This window comes from Dioscorea cayenensis, chromosome 18, assembly GCF_009730915.1.
Source record: "Dioscorea cayenensis subsp. rotundata cultivar TDr96_F1 chromosome 18, TDr96_F1_v2_PseudoChromosome.rev07_lg8_w22 25.fasta, whole genome shotgun sequence".
In the NCBI taxonomy this organism is placed as follows: Eukaryota; Viridiplantae; Streptophyta; class Magnoliopsida; order Dioscoreales; family Dioscoreaceae; genus Dioscorea; species Dioscorea cayenensis.
Window position 1 is genome coordinate 2,622,215 of NC_052488.1, and position 17,419 is coordinate 2,639,633.

Here is a 17,419-nt window from a genome sequence, read left to right on the forward strand (position 1 = left end):
AACTGTTCTTTCTCTCATTGGATTGACTAGAAACTGGTATGTTTTTAGGTATGTTTCCTTTGTGAACCACTCAAACATATAATTAAATGGATTTTCCCTTTGATATGCAACTGTAACTGATAAGTGCTTAAGTGAACATATTTCTTTATATGTTTTACATGTATTGAGCATCATTTTTGGCATGTTTTCTATCTCATAAATTGTATTTGGTGTTTTTTTGTGCAAACAGGCTTGTGAAAGCCTTTAGAGAAGAAAAGAAGCAAAGATAGGTAATGAAGGCACATTTTGGGAGTCTTTTCTGCAACATAAGGATCAAGACAACCACAATGAAAACTCGTAGAGGTCAATTATGGATTTATTTTTATTGATGCTTTATTGTACTTCCTTATGTAAAAGACTTCTTTTAAAAACAATTGTATGATTTTTTTATTATATTTGAATTTGATTTAAAATTTTTTTTTGCCCCTTTTATCTATAATTTCTGGCGCCACCACTATGACTAGACATACTAAAAGATAGAAGAGCAAGGAGGCAAGTACCCAGTGAATGAGAGTTAGAAAAAATAAAATAAAACAAGCCAACTTTAAAATTATTGTTATTTAAAACAAAAAAGTTCGGAGTTAAAACATAATTCTAGAAAAGTCGGACATGACCATTAATTGGGTTTTTTTTTCCAATATAATCTTCTTTATAACTATCAAAATGAACCCTTAAAAACTTTATTCACCAATTTGGGTTTGAAAACATCACATCAAGCCATGTCATCACCTAAGTGATGAGTTGGCCTTTATTATTATTATTATTATTATTATTATTATTAAAATACAAATTATTTTGCATGTTTTTTATGGTTTAAATTAGGGAAAATTACTTATAAGTCCCTGTGAAGTTTCAAGCTTCTCGTTTAGACTTTCTGACTTTTCCATATTCCATTAGGTCCCTCTTTTTTTCAGTCAATTTTTTTTTAGTCCATGGTGTTAATTCCGTCAGTTAAGTGAGTGGGAAATGTCACAAATGCCCATGTGAGATGAAAAAGCAAAAAGTGGATGGAGTTTCCCTCCAAGTCTTGCCACATTTAGGGCCTATTTGGGTACCATAAATTTCATAAGAATAATGTTAGTTCCTATGGAATTTAACATTACGTAGGAAATTGTAATAATGACTGTTTGGACATTGTTTTTGTAGTGTCAAATTACTATGGAATGATAAGATTCCATAGTAATTTTATAAAGAGTGGCAACCAAATTATTTTTTCCCTATGATTCACCAGATTGGTGTTTTGTATTGCTCCTACATCTGGCTTTTGGTTCCCTCTCTCATTGACGATCGTGAGATCCCGGTGAAGCTTCGGTAAGTCAAAGACCCAATCCAAACGGCGACCAAGTTTCACCCTTTATCGATAATCACAGTCTTGTCTTCGCCAACCGAGCGCCGCGGGGGCTCGGTGAAAGCGGCTCGATCTTGCACATCCTGTGGCTTGTGCATCTTCTTCTTAGCTTCCTCCACCCTCTTTCTTCTTCATCTCTCCCTTTTCTTGCCAGCTATCTGAAGCCCTAGAGAGAGAAACTGCGGCTAGTTTTTTATGCTGCATTCCCCTCCAAGCATCTATGTGGGAATGAAAATAAATCTCTGGTTACTGACCATTGTTTCTTTGTTGATTTCTTCTAAAATCTTTGGTTGCTGACAAGGGTTTGGATGTGTGGATTGATTGTTTTTGCTTCATATTTGATGTTGGTTTGCTTTTTCTTGGAAACATTAGTTTGATTGTTTGGTCTTTGTTGGTTATCATGCATGGCAATCAATAAAGTAGCCTTTGGTTATCATGCATGGCGCAAAGATGAGGTATTTGTGCTAATTCTATTGTTGAATTACTGTCTGGTAGCCTTTGCTTTAGAAAAAAATTATTGCTGATAAGGTGTTAGTGAGAATGACTGAGAAAGATTCACATTCTTCATTCTGCTCTCTGAATTTTGTGGTTTGTTTGTTTAATGAAGTTGTTTTAATAGATTGAAATGCAAGTAGGTTTGTGTGTGTTTGCTCATGTAGTTAGCTCAAGACTATTTTTCTTTGTCAGAATCTATGGATGTTTGAAGTGACTTGTGTGCTGAGATTTCTGTTTGTTTAACTGTGTTGAAATTGATGTATTTGCTGGCTTCTTCTTTTCAAAACTTTGAATTGTTGTGTTGCTTTGTGGAGTAGATGCTATTTAATATAATTTGTGATAATATTATGCCAAAGGTTAGATAGAGCTGGCCTCTCTTTTGTTGAGAAATTTAGTTCAATACTTTAACCATGTACAAGTGGAACTGAGATTTCTGGTAGTATCTTTCATCAGAATCTTGAATGTATTACTATGATGTTCATTAGAATTTTCCATGATTGAGTTTCTTAAATGTATGTCTCTGATGTCCATCAGATTGTGACAATTGCATATCTTGTTTGGAAGAGATCAATTCTACCGTCTGTTTGTTTATGTTTTTCATATTAAGGTATGCTATTATTATAAGTTTAGAGGACTAAAAAGTTAGTTATAAAGAGATAAAGAAATTTATTTAAAACTCTAATGGTTAATTTCATTTTCAAACTTAAATTCCTATGAAAAAATTTTTGTGCGCATCCAAACACCAATCTGTAGGAATTTTTCCTGTAGTAGATTCCACAGGAATCATTTTTGAATCCTATGGAATAGAATTCCTATGAAAAAATTTACTATGCATCCAAACATACCCTAAATGTGATGTGTGGTCATGTCTTTTTTAAAGATTCTTTGTCAGAACTTTTGCCTTTTTCACTTTTCTTCTTCTCATGCTTCTTGAACTTCTTCTTTTTCATCTTGTTTGGGTTGCCGATGGAGAATATCAACACTTCAACAACTTCTTTTTCTTCTCATTTGGGTTGTCGGTGGAGAATATCAACACTTGAACTTTTTTTTTTTCATCTTGTTTGGGTTGCCGGTGGAGAATATAACACTTCAACTTCTTTTTTTTCATCTTCTTTTTCAACATGTAAGTTTGTTCTTTTGTTTCTTTTTCTTCATTCTTTAATAGTTGTGGAATCTTACAAACTATTGGAAATTTCATGTAGGTTTCTTCTTCTTCTTCTTCTTCTTCTTCTTCATTCTTTCGTAGTTGTGGAATCTTACAAACTATTTAAAATTTCATGTAGATGTCATCAATAATGAAAATTTCTATGTTGTTGTGCGATACAAAGGAGAAGGGCATGTGCTTCAATTCACAGTCTTAAGCTCATAGGAGACAGTCATGGGTGAGATATGCGCTTGTTGGGCCCTGGATGTTTCTCAAGTGAGAGTGAAGTTCGTGATGCCTAACTCGTGCAAAACGCTTTGCTCAATTGAGTCTGAAGTGGGCTTTCAATGCATGTGTCATATATACTATACTTTTAACAAATTTGTCGTGGACATCACCATCGAGGAAGTGAGTTGGTTTGCGGATGGAAACTCGGGCTTCTTGTTCTCATCGTAAAACAACAATGACTACAATTACTGGTTACTTTTCGTTTATATGTTCCTGTATATTAGACATCTTTCCCGTGTATTACAATCATTCCCTATGTATTAAAGATGTTTCATGTGTATTATTAGTTGTTACTGTGTATTAATTAACGTTCATGTGTATTTTGTGTGATTTCTGTTTATTACCAAGTATGGAGTCCTCAGCTTCAAAATGCCAATGGTTACAGCATGCTCTATAAGGTTATTCTCCATATACACTTACAAATATTTTCTGTGTAGTGTCATTCATTTCTGTGTATTTATATGTGTTTGAGTGTACTTTTTTTCAGTTCTAGTGTAATATATTTTGTTCTTGTATATGATATGCATTACTGTGTAATAAATTTGGTGTGTATTGTGTTCATCCGCAAGTTTAAACTTATGAATATGCTTGCTAACAAACGCGAACAATCAAACAGGCGGGATACACACCTCTGTCCTGAGATACTTAAGAATGTTGAACAAATTGTTGAGGATAGTCATTTTCTGAGGATGGGCTGATCCGCTAAAGACAAATACAAAATCATTGACAACCACAATAACAGTCAACCTCTAGTTTCGGGGTTGCTCTTGCAGAAGATGAGAAGTACATGGCTTACCAAGCAAGCATGCATGTGCTACGATCATACAAACAGACACGAATGTGCATTACTATGTAAAAACTTCACTGACGACAAGCGTGAGCTCCGAATTCGGCTGCCAATTTCAAAGAAACGCCCTGGGCGTCCAAGAAAGAAAATAATAGATTCACAATCCTTTAATATCCGCGATTTATATTGTAGCCGATGCCATCAACCAGATCATAACCGTAGATCATGTAATGCAGTCATAGTGGACTAAGTAGGCTATCCATAATGTGAGCAGATGTTATTTGTTTTTATTTTTGCCACGAACTTTGTATGTTTTGATATTGTTGTGTAGTTGACTGGGTACCTGTGTATTAATTCCCTTTCTTATGTATTGTTTCCGTTTTTGTGTAGTAATTTCATTTCTTGTGTATTATTTCTGTTGAGCGTGTAGTAGTTTTGTTTTTTGTGTATTATTTTCGTTTGGTGTGTGTTATTTCTGTTTACTGTGTATTGAGCCTGTTTACTGTGCATTACCTTCTTTTGATGTGTATTATTTATGTTTCCTATGTATTGTCTGTATTTTGCTTGTTACGCATTTCATTTGATGTGCATCATATGCTAAGTACATTTTGGATTTACGACCAGTTTTGTAATTATAAACAACAATATTAGTCACTTACAAACAACAAAAAAAATGACAAGTAATAATATGGATACTGATTTATCTCAGATTCGGCGTTTAAGTCTACAACTGTCTCCTCCATTATGTATAACACACCATTAAAATTAAGGAAAACCTAATTTATATAGTTAGTAAACATATATATATATATATATATATATATATAAAGCTGCGGCTACCAGCTCAAGTGCTAGTGAAACTCGCTTTATAGGGGGCTCGTAAAGCCTTTATAAGCCAAAGATATAAGCCAAGGTCCAGGTCCAAGAGAAGAAAGACAGACTTTCTAAGCCACTTACCCTGAACTAGTGCTTTTCTATCCATAGACGGGGTCGAATAATGACTCCCAAAAAGCAGACGACGGGATAAAATAAAGCTCTCCTACGGAAGAGAAAGGGAAAGAGCAATGAAAGCTATGATGTGAGGTTAGACTGTCCATCAAGCACATACAATATCGATCAAAGTCTAATTTAGCAGCGAAGAAGAAGGCCTTTGAACTCTCGTTATATATATATATATATATATATTTGCATAGTCCAATTTTTCAAATTTATAAAAAAATAAAAACTAAATTATAAATTCAATAATTCTTCAAATTTGTAGAAAAGCTAAATTTTTTTTTATGAATAATTGCTAGATATGCAATGAAGATTTTTTTATGAAGTTGAATAAATCATAATTTCATTAAAAAAATTACAAAGAAAAAAAGGAAAGAAATTTGGATAAATCATTAATAGTGATTGATATTCTTACAAAATAAAATAATTTTTATTAACCAACTTAAAAACCATTCCATTAATTACTTATAAAATAATAATTAAATAATAATTAAATAATAATTAAATATTATTTAAAACTATCTTAATCTTTAAAGAAAATTAAAATACTATAAATTTATAAAAAAATAAATTTTAAATTTATTATCTTGTTAAAAATTTTGAAGATAATAATAATAATAATAATAATAATAATTCATAATAACAATAAATTACATGTTATTTTAATCATTTTAACAGGTTGACAAGATGGGAGAAGCGGCGGTTTCATGTGTCTGAGATTAAGGGCTTGTAATTTTCTATCACATGTAACATCTCCATAGCCTCCGTTAAGTGCAAATGGACTAAAAAATAAATAAAACAAAAAAGAGGGACCTATAAAGAAACCCAATAGTCGTACGGATTTATTGGGATTATACAAACTATGGAGGAATTTTTGGGTACTTCCCCGTTTAAATTATTTAAAACTATTTTGTTTTTATTTTTTAAAATACATTTTGATGTGTTTATTATTATTACTATTATTTATTTATTTATTTTTTAATATTGTATAGAGAATATATTTGTTTAGAGTAATGCTATATGAGGCGAAGGAAACACACGAACCCGACCACACGATCGATGTGGGTCGGTTACGTCGATTTTCTTTTTCTTTTTTTATAAAAAATTAAAAAGAGGGCGACCGGGTCTCTCTCCCTCTCTCTCACGTGAGTCCCTCTCGGGATTGTCTCCCAATCGCTCCGGGTCTCTCTCCCTCTCTCTCACGTGAGTCCCTCTCCGGATTCTCTCCCAGTCGCTCCCGGGATCTACCACACTCCCACCACTCCCCTCCCACCCCTCCCGGGCGCCGCTCCTGTTGCTTACCTCTCCGGTCGCCGCTCCCGGTCGCCGCTCCCGGTTGCCGCTCCCGGTCGCCGCTTCCCTCCCCCACTTTCTGGCCCCCGTATCTCTCTCGTTTGGCTTGGAAGAGAAGTTAGGGCATCGGTGGTGCACAAGAGAGGGGAGTGGTGGGAGGATCGGTGGTGCACGAGAAGCTAGGGCGCCGCTCCCCCTCCTCTCCTTTCTCGTGCGGTAGATCCCTGTCCTTATCTCACTCGTGCCCTAAGTTCTCTGAAATTTGGGGATGAAAGCCTGGCCGCCGCTCCCGTCTCTGTTCTCGTGCCGTGGCTCCCCTCTTTGGTGCCCTTGTCCGAGTGTCTCAGCTCGGCTTGAAATCAAGTACAGAGGCAATGATGATTCCCTAGCTATTTCTCTCATCCCCTCATTTCTCTACAACGATGGCGTAGTAGCTTGGATGGCCTAGCAGGCAACCGCTACTCCCATTGTTCTATAGGGAGGGGGTAGGGTGGGAGAAAATGAATATGAGCCTCTTTTTTGATTTTGTCTTGATGTATTACTTTCTATCATTTAGCTGGTTCGTGTGGTTGCTTCGCTCTATATAGCATTACTCTTACTTGTTCTTGTGGCCATGATGATTTGCCCTATAAAAGAGTATATAGATTGGGTGGCGAGGCAACTTTAGTTGCAGCCCTTGATTCATGTTTAGCCATGCGAAAGAATAGGGGGGCAAAATCTGAGCCTTTGATGAAGCATGAATTCGTTCAATGAATTTTTTCTGAATTGTGAATTATACAATAGCCTAGGGGCAAGATCTGAGCCTTTGACAAGTTTATTCGCAAGGGAAGCACTACAGGTAAACAGATCTGAGGATTGTGAATCTGTTTCACTAAAAGCATGCTTCTTGTATGTTGGTTTTTAGTTCTGATTATTCATCCTTTTGAATACATTTCACTGAAAGCATGCTTCTTGTAGTTTTTGTGTTAATTACTTATTTGGTTTTTAGTTCTAATTTTTTATTTTTACTTCCATATTGTTTTTCTGTACCACATATCTTAATGGTGAATACTTTCTTTTAGTGGAAAATGTAAATCTGATGAATCAAGAATTAATAGAGTCCTTCATGCTTGGTTTTAAATAATAGTGTTTAGAAAACATCAGGTCCTTCTTTTCTTTTTGTATTCTCATAGTATTTCTTTTTCCTTCATGCTTGGAATTTGATGAAATGTGTGTTTTTTTTATGGAATATGGTTTTCGGACCTTGGCTTTGTGATATTTTCTTATTTATGTATAGAATTAAGCATTCTGTGATTGAAAGATTTTTTTTTTAATTATAATGAAACTTTCAATGGAGTTTGAATTCTTCTCAGAACTAGAAGTTAACTTTTTTGTCATTTTTGTGAGAGATATTGGGTTTTGTTTTGCTTATTGGGTGGTGGATTCTGTAGCATGTGAGATATTGTGTTAAATATTGGAGGTTGGAATGATGTTAAGTTGCTTGAAACTGTATTATTACTTGAATATAGGATTTTGAATATAGAATTTTGATTGCTTTGTTATGACTCATCTGTAGATAGAATTACTGTCATGTAGCAGATTGGATGCTCATACTTTTTGGTGGTCAATGATGAAACTACAGTGAGAATGCTGCGAGAGGAATTACAGCTACTTCAAGAGCCTGGGTCATATGTTGGTGAAGTAGTTAAAGTTATGGGAAAATCAAAGGTTTTGGTTAAGGTATTCTTACTTCTCTTCCTATGTCCTTGTGTTTATTTACATCTCTTCTCCTTTTTTATGCTAGAAATTAGTTTTTGTGCCATGGTTCCTATCCTCTTTAATACTTTTCCCCCTTCGGACAGGTTTTGACTTAATTTTGTTGATTTTGGCTTTTGTTTGTAATTTGGGTTTTTCAAAGAATGGCAAGCATATTTGGTTTATAATTTTGGACTATATGTTTTTACAGAGCCATCTTTGTTTGGTACTTCAAACATAACAGCATGCTATTGATATTAAGGGCAATGGGTTGATAATCTTGCCATGTTTAGGTCTTTATCTATGTATTTGGAATTTTGGAAGATTATCTAGTTTGTGATACTGTCCTATGGGTTTATGAATCTATTCTCCCTTGCGCAGGTTCATACCGAAGGAAAATATGTGCACTTGATTCTTCCAAGCAAAGTAGTCCCTCTAGCTGATCCATCGCAAATGGCATCTAAGTCAGTAAGGAGGCAGTTAGGACATAGTTTAAAGTAGACCACAGAGATTCTTTTCTGAGGCCAAGAACTGGATATGTAAAATTTGACCCTGTATGATTTCATTCAGAGAAATTTGTCATATTATTCTTTTGGCTTGTTAAAGGTTGAGCAAGGGATTGAAGGAAGGCAGATTTTCTGGGTTACATGATTTTCATATTCACAAATTTTCGTATTCTGTTCTGCATTCAAGATTTCATTCAGAGAAATTTGTAATATTATTCTTTTGGCTTGTTAAAGGTTGAGCAAGGGACTGGAGGAAGGCAGATTTTCTGGGTTACATGATTCTCGTATTCACAAATTTTCGTATTCTGTTTTACATTCAAGATAACAAACATAAGCAACACACAAAAAATTTATAACAAACATAAGCCCTGGTTCATCTTAATTTCAAACATAAGCACCACAAAAATATTATTACAAACATAAGCCCTGGTTCATACCAATTTCAAACATAAGCAACACAAAAAATTTATAACAAACATAAGCCCTGGTTCATCTTGATATCAAACATAAGCAACACACAAATTGCTTCAATTAACATAAGCAACATACAAACATGAGCCCTGATTCATCTTAATATCAAACATAAGCAACACACAAATTTCTTCAACTAACATAAGCCCTGGTTCATCTTCAACAACATGCAAAATTTCTTGGTTCATCTTCAACAACATATATAAGTAACAACAAATACGAACACAAATACGTTCCTTGGTTCATCTTCAACAAAATTTGGGTTTTTACTCCATGAGCATGACCACAAATTTGCACCACAATACGATTCCCTGAAAAATTAAAATGGATAATACATCACAACTTCAATGGCTTGTAAATACAAAATTTGCACCAAAAATCTTAATCACTAACTATCAAATACAAAAATAAATATGTACATCTTGCAAATCACCTTAATTAGAGATCATTGCATTGCATTGGCTTGCAAAATCACCTTAAATATGTACATCTTGCAAATGTGCCTACAAATAATGCCCCTGAACTCAAACAACTGACAAGAGCATTTAATGTCAAATTCTTCCTCATTCTTGCTTTAAGTTGACTTCTAAACAAAAATTAGACAAACAATAAATTTACAAATTACGCAAACAATAAACACTCACATTTTTTTAGCTTTTGATCAAAATTAGCAATTTAATCACCACCATGATCTCTTTATAAATCAAAATATTAAGTACAAACTTAATCACCCAACATGATGTCTTTATAAACCAAAATACTTGTAACTAATTGTGTTTCCTACACAATACTAATCAGAAATATTTTATAATACAATCTTAATCATCATGATCTCTTTATAAACCAAAATACTTGTACCTAATTGTGTTTCATGCACAATACTAATCAGAATTTTTTTTAAAATACAATCTCAATCATCATAATACTAATAAAAAATTATACCTTTGATGTAGCGGCCGGGAGCGGGGGAGTGAAGCGGCCGGGAGTGGGAGAGGGAAGCGGCGACTGGGAGCCGGAGAGGGAAGCAACGACTGGGAGCCGGAGAGGGAAGCGGTGGGAGTGGCGGGAGCGGCCACCGGGAGTGGGAGAGGGAAGCGGTGGGAGCGGCGACTGGGAGCCGGAGAGGGAAGCGGCGACTAGGAGCCGGAAAGGGAAGCGACGGGAGTGGCCACCGGGAGTGGGAGAGGGAAGCGGCGACTGAGAGCCGGAAAGGGAAGCGGCGGGAGTGGCGGGAGCGGCCACCGGGATTGGGAGAGGGAAGCGGCGGGAGCTGCGACCGCAGACGCAAAGTAATCGGAGTGGCGGCCAGGGAGTGGAAGAGGAAGCGGGCGAGGCAGCCGGAGCGGGAAGCGGCGGGAGCGGGCGACCGGAGAGGGAAGCAACGGGAGCGGCCACCGGGAGTGGGAGAGGGACTCACGTGAGAGAGAGAGAGAGACACGATTAGCCACTCCCCTTTTTCCTTTTTTATTTATAAAAATAAAAAATAAAAAAAAAAGAAAATCCACGTAACCAGCCACATCAGTCGTGTGGCTGGTTCGTGTGTTTCCTTCGCCTCATATAGCATTACTCATTTGTTTATTGTAGATTTTAAAACTATAAATTTTTTTTACATGTTTTATTTTTAATTTTGATGGATATATTTTCTATTAATTTGTAGTTGGATGTAAATATGCAATTATTGTTACAAGTTGTTCAACCAAAATAATAATAATAATAATAATAATAATAATAATAATAATAATATTTTAAATAATTACCATTTAAAAAAATTAAAAAATAATAACTTAAAAATATTTAAAAATGTTCACTTTTGTGATCGTTTAAAAAATAATTATGTTAATAATAATAACAATTTTTAAAAATAACTTAAATACCAAGAAGATGAAATAATAATAATAATAATAATAATAACATATTTTTCTAAAATAACTGCGGTTAAAAAAAATAATAACTTTAAAAAAGTTTAAAATAAAAAATTTTATTTTTATGATTTTTGAAAAAAAAATATTAATAAAAAAAAATTAATATCTTAATATTTAATAAAAAATCAATTATTATTGTTTTTAAACTCATGTATGTTGGTTAATAAATTTTATATGGATTTATTTTAATAATTATATATATATATAAAAAAAAAAAAAGGGTTATGTTTAAAAAAATCTATTAATTTCAGTGTTTTTCAGGGGGTGGAAGTAAAAAATAAAAATCTATTGTTAAAACCCTAGCACTGCGCGCGCTGACGCACATCTCCGACTCCGGCTGGGCTTGCGTCGTCGAGCGCGAGATCGAGGAAGGAGAGGCCATGAGAGATCTCCAGGTCTCGTTCAGCCAAACCCAGCGTGTGCGCTTCCAATCGGCTCTCCAGCAGCTCAAGGACCTCTCTCCTGGCTCCGGCCCCGCCGCCACCGTCGTCGTCGCTGACTCCATACCTGTCAACCTCGAGGACAGCGTTCTCAAGTTCTGAAATCTCTATTTAGATCGCTTTTGTCTTCTCCTTCGTTGGGTCCCTTGGTTGCTGATGCTTTCTTGTTTTGTCCGTGTGGTTAGGGGTCATGGAACGGCGGAGTCTGACGGGCAGCTTGTGGCTACTGTCTGCGGTGTTGTTGAGCGAGTGAACAAACTTGTCTATGTCCGTCCTTTCAGAGCCAGGTACTCTTTGGAGTCTTTTGCTTTCGGTTCACATTTCAGTCTTCATTTTGTGTTCTATGAATATGCTTGGGTTTTTATTGATGCTTCTTTTTAATATATTTTATGTGAACACTTGTTGTTATGTATCTTGATGTTGCTGGATGCTATTGGAATTTCAGAATTGAGGGCTTGGTTCCAATAAGAAAAAAAGGGCATTTTTTGGAGTTGAGTTTTGTTTTGAGCCTCTAGATAAGTAATCATGGCCTTTTTTCTGTAGATATTTGTTGAATAAAATGGTTAATTATCCTAAATAGCTATGATTATTAGAAAGGGAAGCTTGTTTTTGCATTTCTTGAGTAAATTACATGCATATTAAAAAGAGGATCTTTGGAAACTTTTATGTCTCAATTTGTGTGAGAAAATGATGAGATGGAATTTATTACATTTGCAGGTACAAGCCGGAAATTGGAGATATTATCGTTGGGCGCGTTATTGAGGTCTTATTTATGCCTTTCCTTTGACATAAATTTCTGTAAGAATGGGCATAGTTGGTGATAAGATATGGTTCCATAAATGTTTTAAAAGTAGACAATGGTTGATAATATGGATAAAAGGTGATTCTTTATGGGGACATTTTTTCTAGGGCTTATCTTGCATCATCTAATTTGATTGCTGTTATACTTAATTGTATAGGTTGCTCCAAAGCGTTGGAGATTGGAGATAAATTTCAGTCAGGATGCAGTATTGATGCTTTCATCTATGAACTTACCTGATGGTATTCAGGTTTGTGCTTATCCTATTTTTAGCTTACTGACTATTTTTTTTATGTTTAATTGTTATTTTGGAATATAATAGAGTAAATGCATCACTAAACAATATGTGGTTGACTTGAGATTGTCACAATATATCATCATCATCATCATCATCATCATCATCATCATCATCGCTTTTATTATATCAATCTCAAAGCTTGTTGGCATACCTTTGGTTAGCCTTTTTTTTACATATAGAAGTTTGAAGCTGAGAATGATTGTGAAATATGTTATATCTATTCTTAAAATCGTGAAGCAACTTTTAATCTTTAGTTCACCTTATCTCTTGGAGAACCATTGAACCCTATAGCTTTCCAAATAGCATTCTTGATTTGATCAATGTTAGCTGATCCAATGTTTGTATTTCACCTAGTAAATCATCTAATCTTTGCTTCAATGCTTTATAATTACATGGGTGACTTGTATTTTAGTTATTTTCATTTTTTAGTACATGTTGTTATATGATCCAAGAAATAAGTGTGAGAACTTCAGCACTGTGTGCATTGTATAGCTTTACTAATTTTCATTTCTTTTGGAGTTATGTTTTAAGAAAATCTAGTTTGTTGTCTAACCATTAGATATTCAACACAAGTTTTCTTCTGCTTTCATTTTAAATGTGCCATATCTTTATGGCTTACATGAAATGCCTATCTACCATGGTTCATTTAATTGTGGTTCATTATTGGCTAGTTTGTTCCTAAAGTCAGTGATATATTTTCCCTTGCGAATCAACTTATTTTTAATTGAAGATGCTTATATTGTGCAAGTTTTTTTTTTTCCTCTTTTGGTCATATCTATGAAACTGTGTTGACACCCACATAACTTTGTATAGTAAGTGCACAGGCTTTCTCATTGAGAATGAAGGCATTAAAAAAAACCTAATCTTTGTATCTTTTTGAAAAGAAATTAAGTTCCATTAAGGGGACATTGTCTCCATCCTGCAAGATTTTTAGAGATGGGAATGGGAGAAATAAAAATTTTTGCACTGCTCCTAATCAGATATTTGTAGAAAAACAATATGTTGCATTCAATATAGACCCTAATGCACTTGTCTGCTGCTTGCCCAAAGAATTTAGCATCAACCTCATGAAGACATTTATCAATAGTGTCAATCTTTTCTTTCTGCTGTGAGATGGATGGCCTTTTGGTGAAGCATTAATCAATTCAAATATTCAATATGTGATCCATCAGTTCCACTTCAAAGCAGTAAGTTGCTCCCAATGCAGAAGCTTTAAATGGTTTTGCTCATTTCCACCGTGGATATATATTAAGATGTATTCTTATGAATAAACTTTAGTGACTATGGTGAATGTATTTCTACAGCTCAAAACTTTTAAACTATATTGTATTTTTCATATTAATCAACTGGTAGCCTGGTAATGTAAGAAATGTTATTTCACCTATATCATTCTATGTTCACATTCACCTCATGTTTAATCGGGAAGTCAGAAAGCAATTTGGTGGTACTGATTGGTGATATACTTGACAGGATGATTGTTCCCTATATGTGTTTTCTATACATATTCTGCTTGTCATAATACTTTGTGGGAGGAAGCACGTACTGGTTGTTGGAATGCTATTGCGTTTTGTTTTATATGTTCTTGTAAAGCATTTGGTTCATGATATCCTCAGAGTTCATAGATGAGTTAATTTGCCGTTTAGGAAGTATCACCCTGCTTTTCACAGGCAAGGGATTGTCAAATTGATTTGTATCAGAAGAAATATAGAGACAAGTTTCATTTCCATTCCATTACTTCAAAGTTAATGTAACCATAATCTTCTGTTGATCCATTTATTTTCTTTAATTGTTCTATAATCTTGTTTGCCAAGTCAAGCTATTTCTACTTTCTGCATGTTTGGGATACGCTTAATGTTGTGGCTTTCTGGCTTATACATGTTTTTTTATTTTATTTTATTTTATTTTATGTATTTTTTATTTTTGTATGACTTCTATAACTGGTAGAGACGGAGAACTGCAGTTGATGAACTGAATATGCGAAGCATCTTTGAAGAAGATGATGTTATTTGTGTAAGTCAATTTGTTTGGTAATTCATTTTGGGTAGTGCAAATTCTTTCTCAAACTGTATTATGGCAAAAAATTTGGATTTTTCTTTCAGTTTTATTCATGAAGTTTACATTTTCATGACAAACCATTTTCTCTGTTATGCTTATAACAGTACCAAATTATGAATTACTAGCTGAGCTGATTCTTGAAAGTTTACCCTGATAGTAATTACTGTTTAGCATCAGCCTTGCGGATTTGGGGTGTGTGTGTGTGGGGTGGCTTGTCTGCATTGTTCCCCACAAAAAGAAAAGTCATTAAAGTGATAATTTGCTGGATAATTTTGTTTCCTGATGGTTAATATGCTTGCTTTATGTTTGGTTGCCAATGGTTCTTTATATTTGCTCTAATGCATTAGTCCAAAATTCTTTAGTTTAACAGTGAAGGTTGTGCATTAGTAGGTCCAATATCTGGGTGTAATTATCACTCATCAATGCTATGGTCAATATTATTTTGGACATGTTAAAATCACGTATCAGCTTGTATCAGGAATTGGGATGTGTTTCCTTTTAGACCAATTTTCATTAATTATGATAATTTTGGTAATGAGCATGCTGATAAGATTTGTTTGCAATATATTTCTAGGCTGAAGTTCGTGGATTTCAACATGATGGAAGTTTACAACTTCAAGCAAGAAGCCAGAAATATGGAAAGGTGACTTGTTTACATTGTTATTGTTTGGCCAGCACCTTGCCTTTTATTTAAGTACAAATGATCTCCTTTAGAATATGATTTGACCAAGGAAAATGAAGTTCAAACTATTTATTGAGTGCTTGTGTATGCACAACCCGGTTGTGCCTGCGTGTGTGCTTACACACACATTAGATTATTCTGTATTGGAACTGTCTTAATTTGTTGTAATTAAACATTTATATTCTTAATAAGATGGAACAATAACTTACCGAAATATGTTTCAATGTTGCATTTTTCTTTTTTCATGCTCAAGTGATTAATTCCCACATTTTTAACATATAAAATGTGCAAATGAAAAGCAGTTTTTTATAATAGTGTGCAGTGGGATATGGTGCCTCTGGGTTTATTTTTATGTATACAAGACTTATTTATTTCAGTCTTCACTTACCACAGTATGCTCAAATGTTCTCTAATATGTGGCAAATTTTAGAGGTAGTATCTAATAAATCAGTTGTTCTTTTGTCTTAGCTCGAGAGAGGTCAGTTGCTTACAGTGCCTCCATATCTGGTTAAACGGCGCAAACAACATTTCCACCATCTCGAAGATGACGGGGTTGACTTGATTGTTGGATGTAATGGATATATCTGGGTGGGTGAACACCTCGAGACTGGGGAAAATGTCATGCTAGAAGACCAAGATAACCATATGGAGAAAGATGGCAAGTCGAATCTAAAACTAAAGGGTGATCAAGATGAAGAGGGAACATTCACCTCAGTGGAAACAAGACGCAGTATATGCCGTATCGCAAATGCAATTCGGTTATTGTCGGCTTTGGGTTTCACACTCTCCCTTGAAGCAATCATTGACACTGTTGAATTGAGTTTTGCATCAAATATCAGTGTAAAAGACATGCTTGCGGCCGAGTTCTATGTTCAGACAGCAGAGAGGGAGGTCGAACGTCGAGTTTCTAAGTTAAGAAAGAAGGCTTAGTCAAAATGGGGATCGAAATCATCGCTATTTTTCTTTTTTGATGTCAGTTTATTTTTTATTTTTACTGTCTGTTTGTGTTCTAGCTCATCAAATATGAAGGATCTGGATTATAGAAAGTTGTTGAGTTATGCAATCAATTTTGAGAAATATTACCCTGTTTGTACCATTTGTATGATTGCTAAGTGCATTTGAAGGCAGATGAAGTTCTACTTATTTATTTGAGTAGGATGTTTTGTAATCTTCACAATTGGTTACTCTATTTAGTGTGAATTTTTTTCTGAGTCACTTAACTTTGAATAATTATCAAATCAGTCACCCATCTTTAAAATGTATCATAACGGTCACCCTTGTATGTTTTCTTTATCACCGGGGAGTCACCCGATGATTCTCAGCCCCCAACATCCTACGTGGCTGCCGGATAAACGATGTCAGCACCCCATTGCCAACTCATCTTGTATAGTTGGCTTTGCCATATCAGCAAGGGATGCCGACTCAACCGGAAACTGGCCACGTCAGCATCAACTTTCCCTTTTTCTTCATCCAGGGTTTGTTCTTTGGAGAAAGTAGTACAACAACATCTTTCATCCTTGCCGTTTCATCAAGATGCTGTGAAATTGAACGGCCGGTCAGGAGGAGAGCATTGCTTGTATAGGTGCTTCGAATCAAGCATCAACTTTCCTCTTTTCTTCATCCAGGGTTCGAAATCAAGGGCTAATGGAGAGCATGGGATAAAGAGGCCTTCTGAAAAAGGTGTAACAATGTTTATTTTCAGTCAGTCCTCTCAGAGCTTGAAGAGATCATGCAAGAAGACCATCTTGATTGTCTAATCCAGCCACAAAAGAAGAAAACAAAATTTATTAAATTATTGGAGTTATGAGTGGAGGCTTTATTTTTATTTTTCATTTGTTCATTTTGGGTTGATTGTAACAGAAGTTTTATTTGAGTTATTAATAGAATTATTTCTATTCTTTTCCCTTTCTGGTTGTCAATTTGCAAAGCAAAAATGCTTTCCCCTATCTGACCATATTAGCAATTTAAAAATGAATAGAATTAATGACACACTAATGATTAATTTAATCATTAGCAAATTTTAGACATTGTTGATTACTAATCTCACAAGAAAGTTTGGACCTATAGAAAGTAATCCTGATAATTAATCAACTATTAGGATGTTAATCTCACCCTTAATCAT

General features: G+C 34.8%; 1 protein-coding gene across 1 annotated transcript; it reads left to right on the top strand.

Annotated features, from left to right (window-relative positions):
• The first annotated feature begins 11,300 nt into the window (after nt 1-11,300).
• Nucleotides 11,301-16,440, top strand: LOC120282205 (exosome complex component RRP4 homolog). Its single transcript, XM_039288961.1, has 7 exons — nt 11,301-11,558; nt 11,649-11,750; nt 12,181-12,226; nt 12,423-12,512; nt 14,505-14,570; nt 15,190-15,258; nt 15,766-16,440. Exons 1-7 carry the CDS (start codon nt 11,404-11,406, stop codon nt 16,225-16,227), a joined length of 990 nt encoding a protein of 329 aa, XP_039144895.1. The 5' UTR covers nt 11,301-11,403; the 3' UTR covers nt 16,228-16,440.
• The last annotated feature ends 979 nt before the right edge of the window (nt 16,441-17,419 follow it).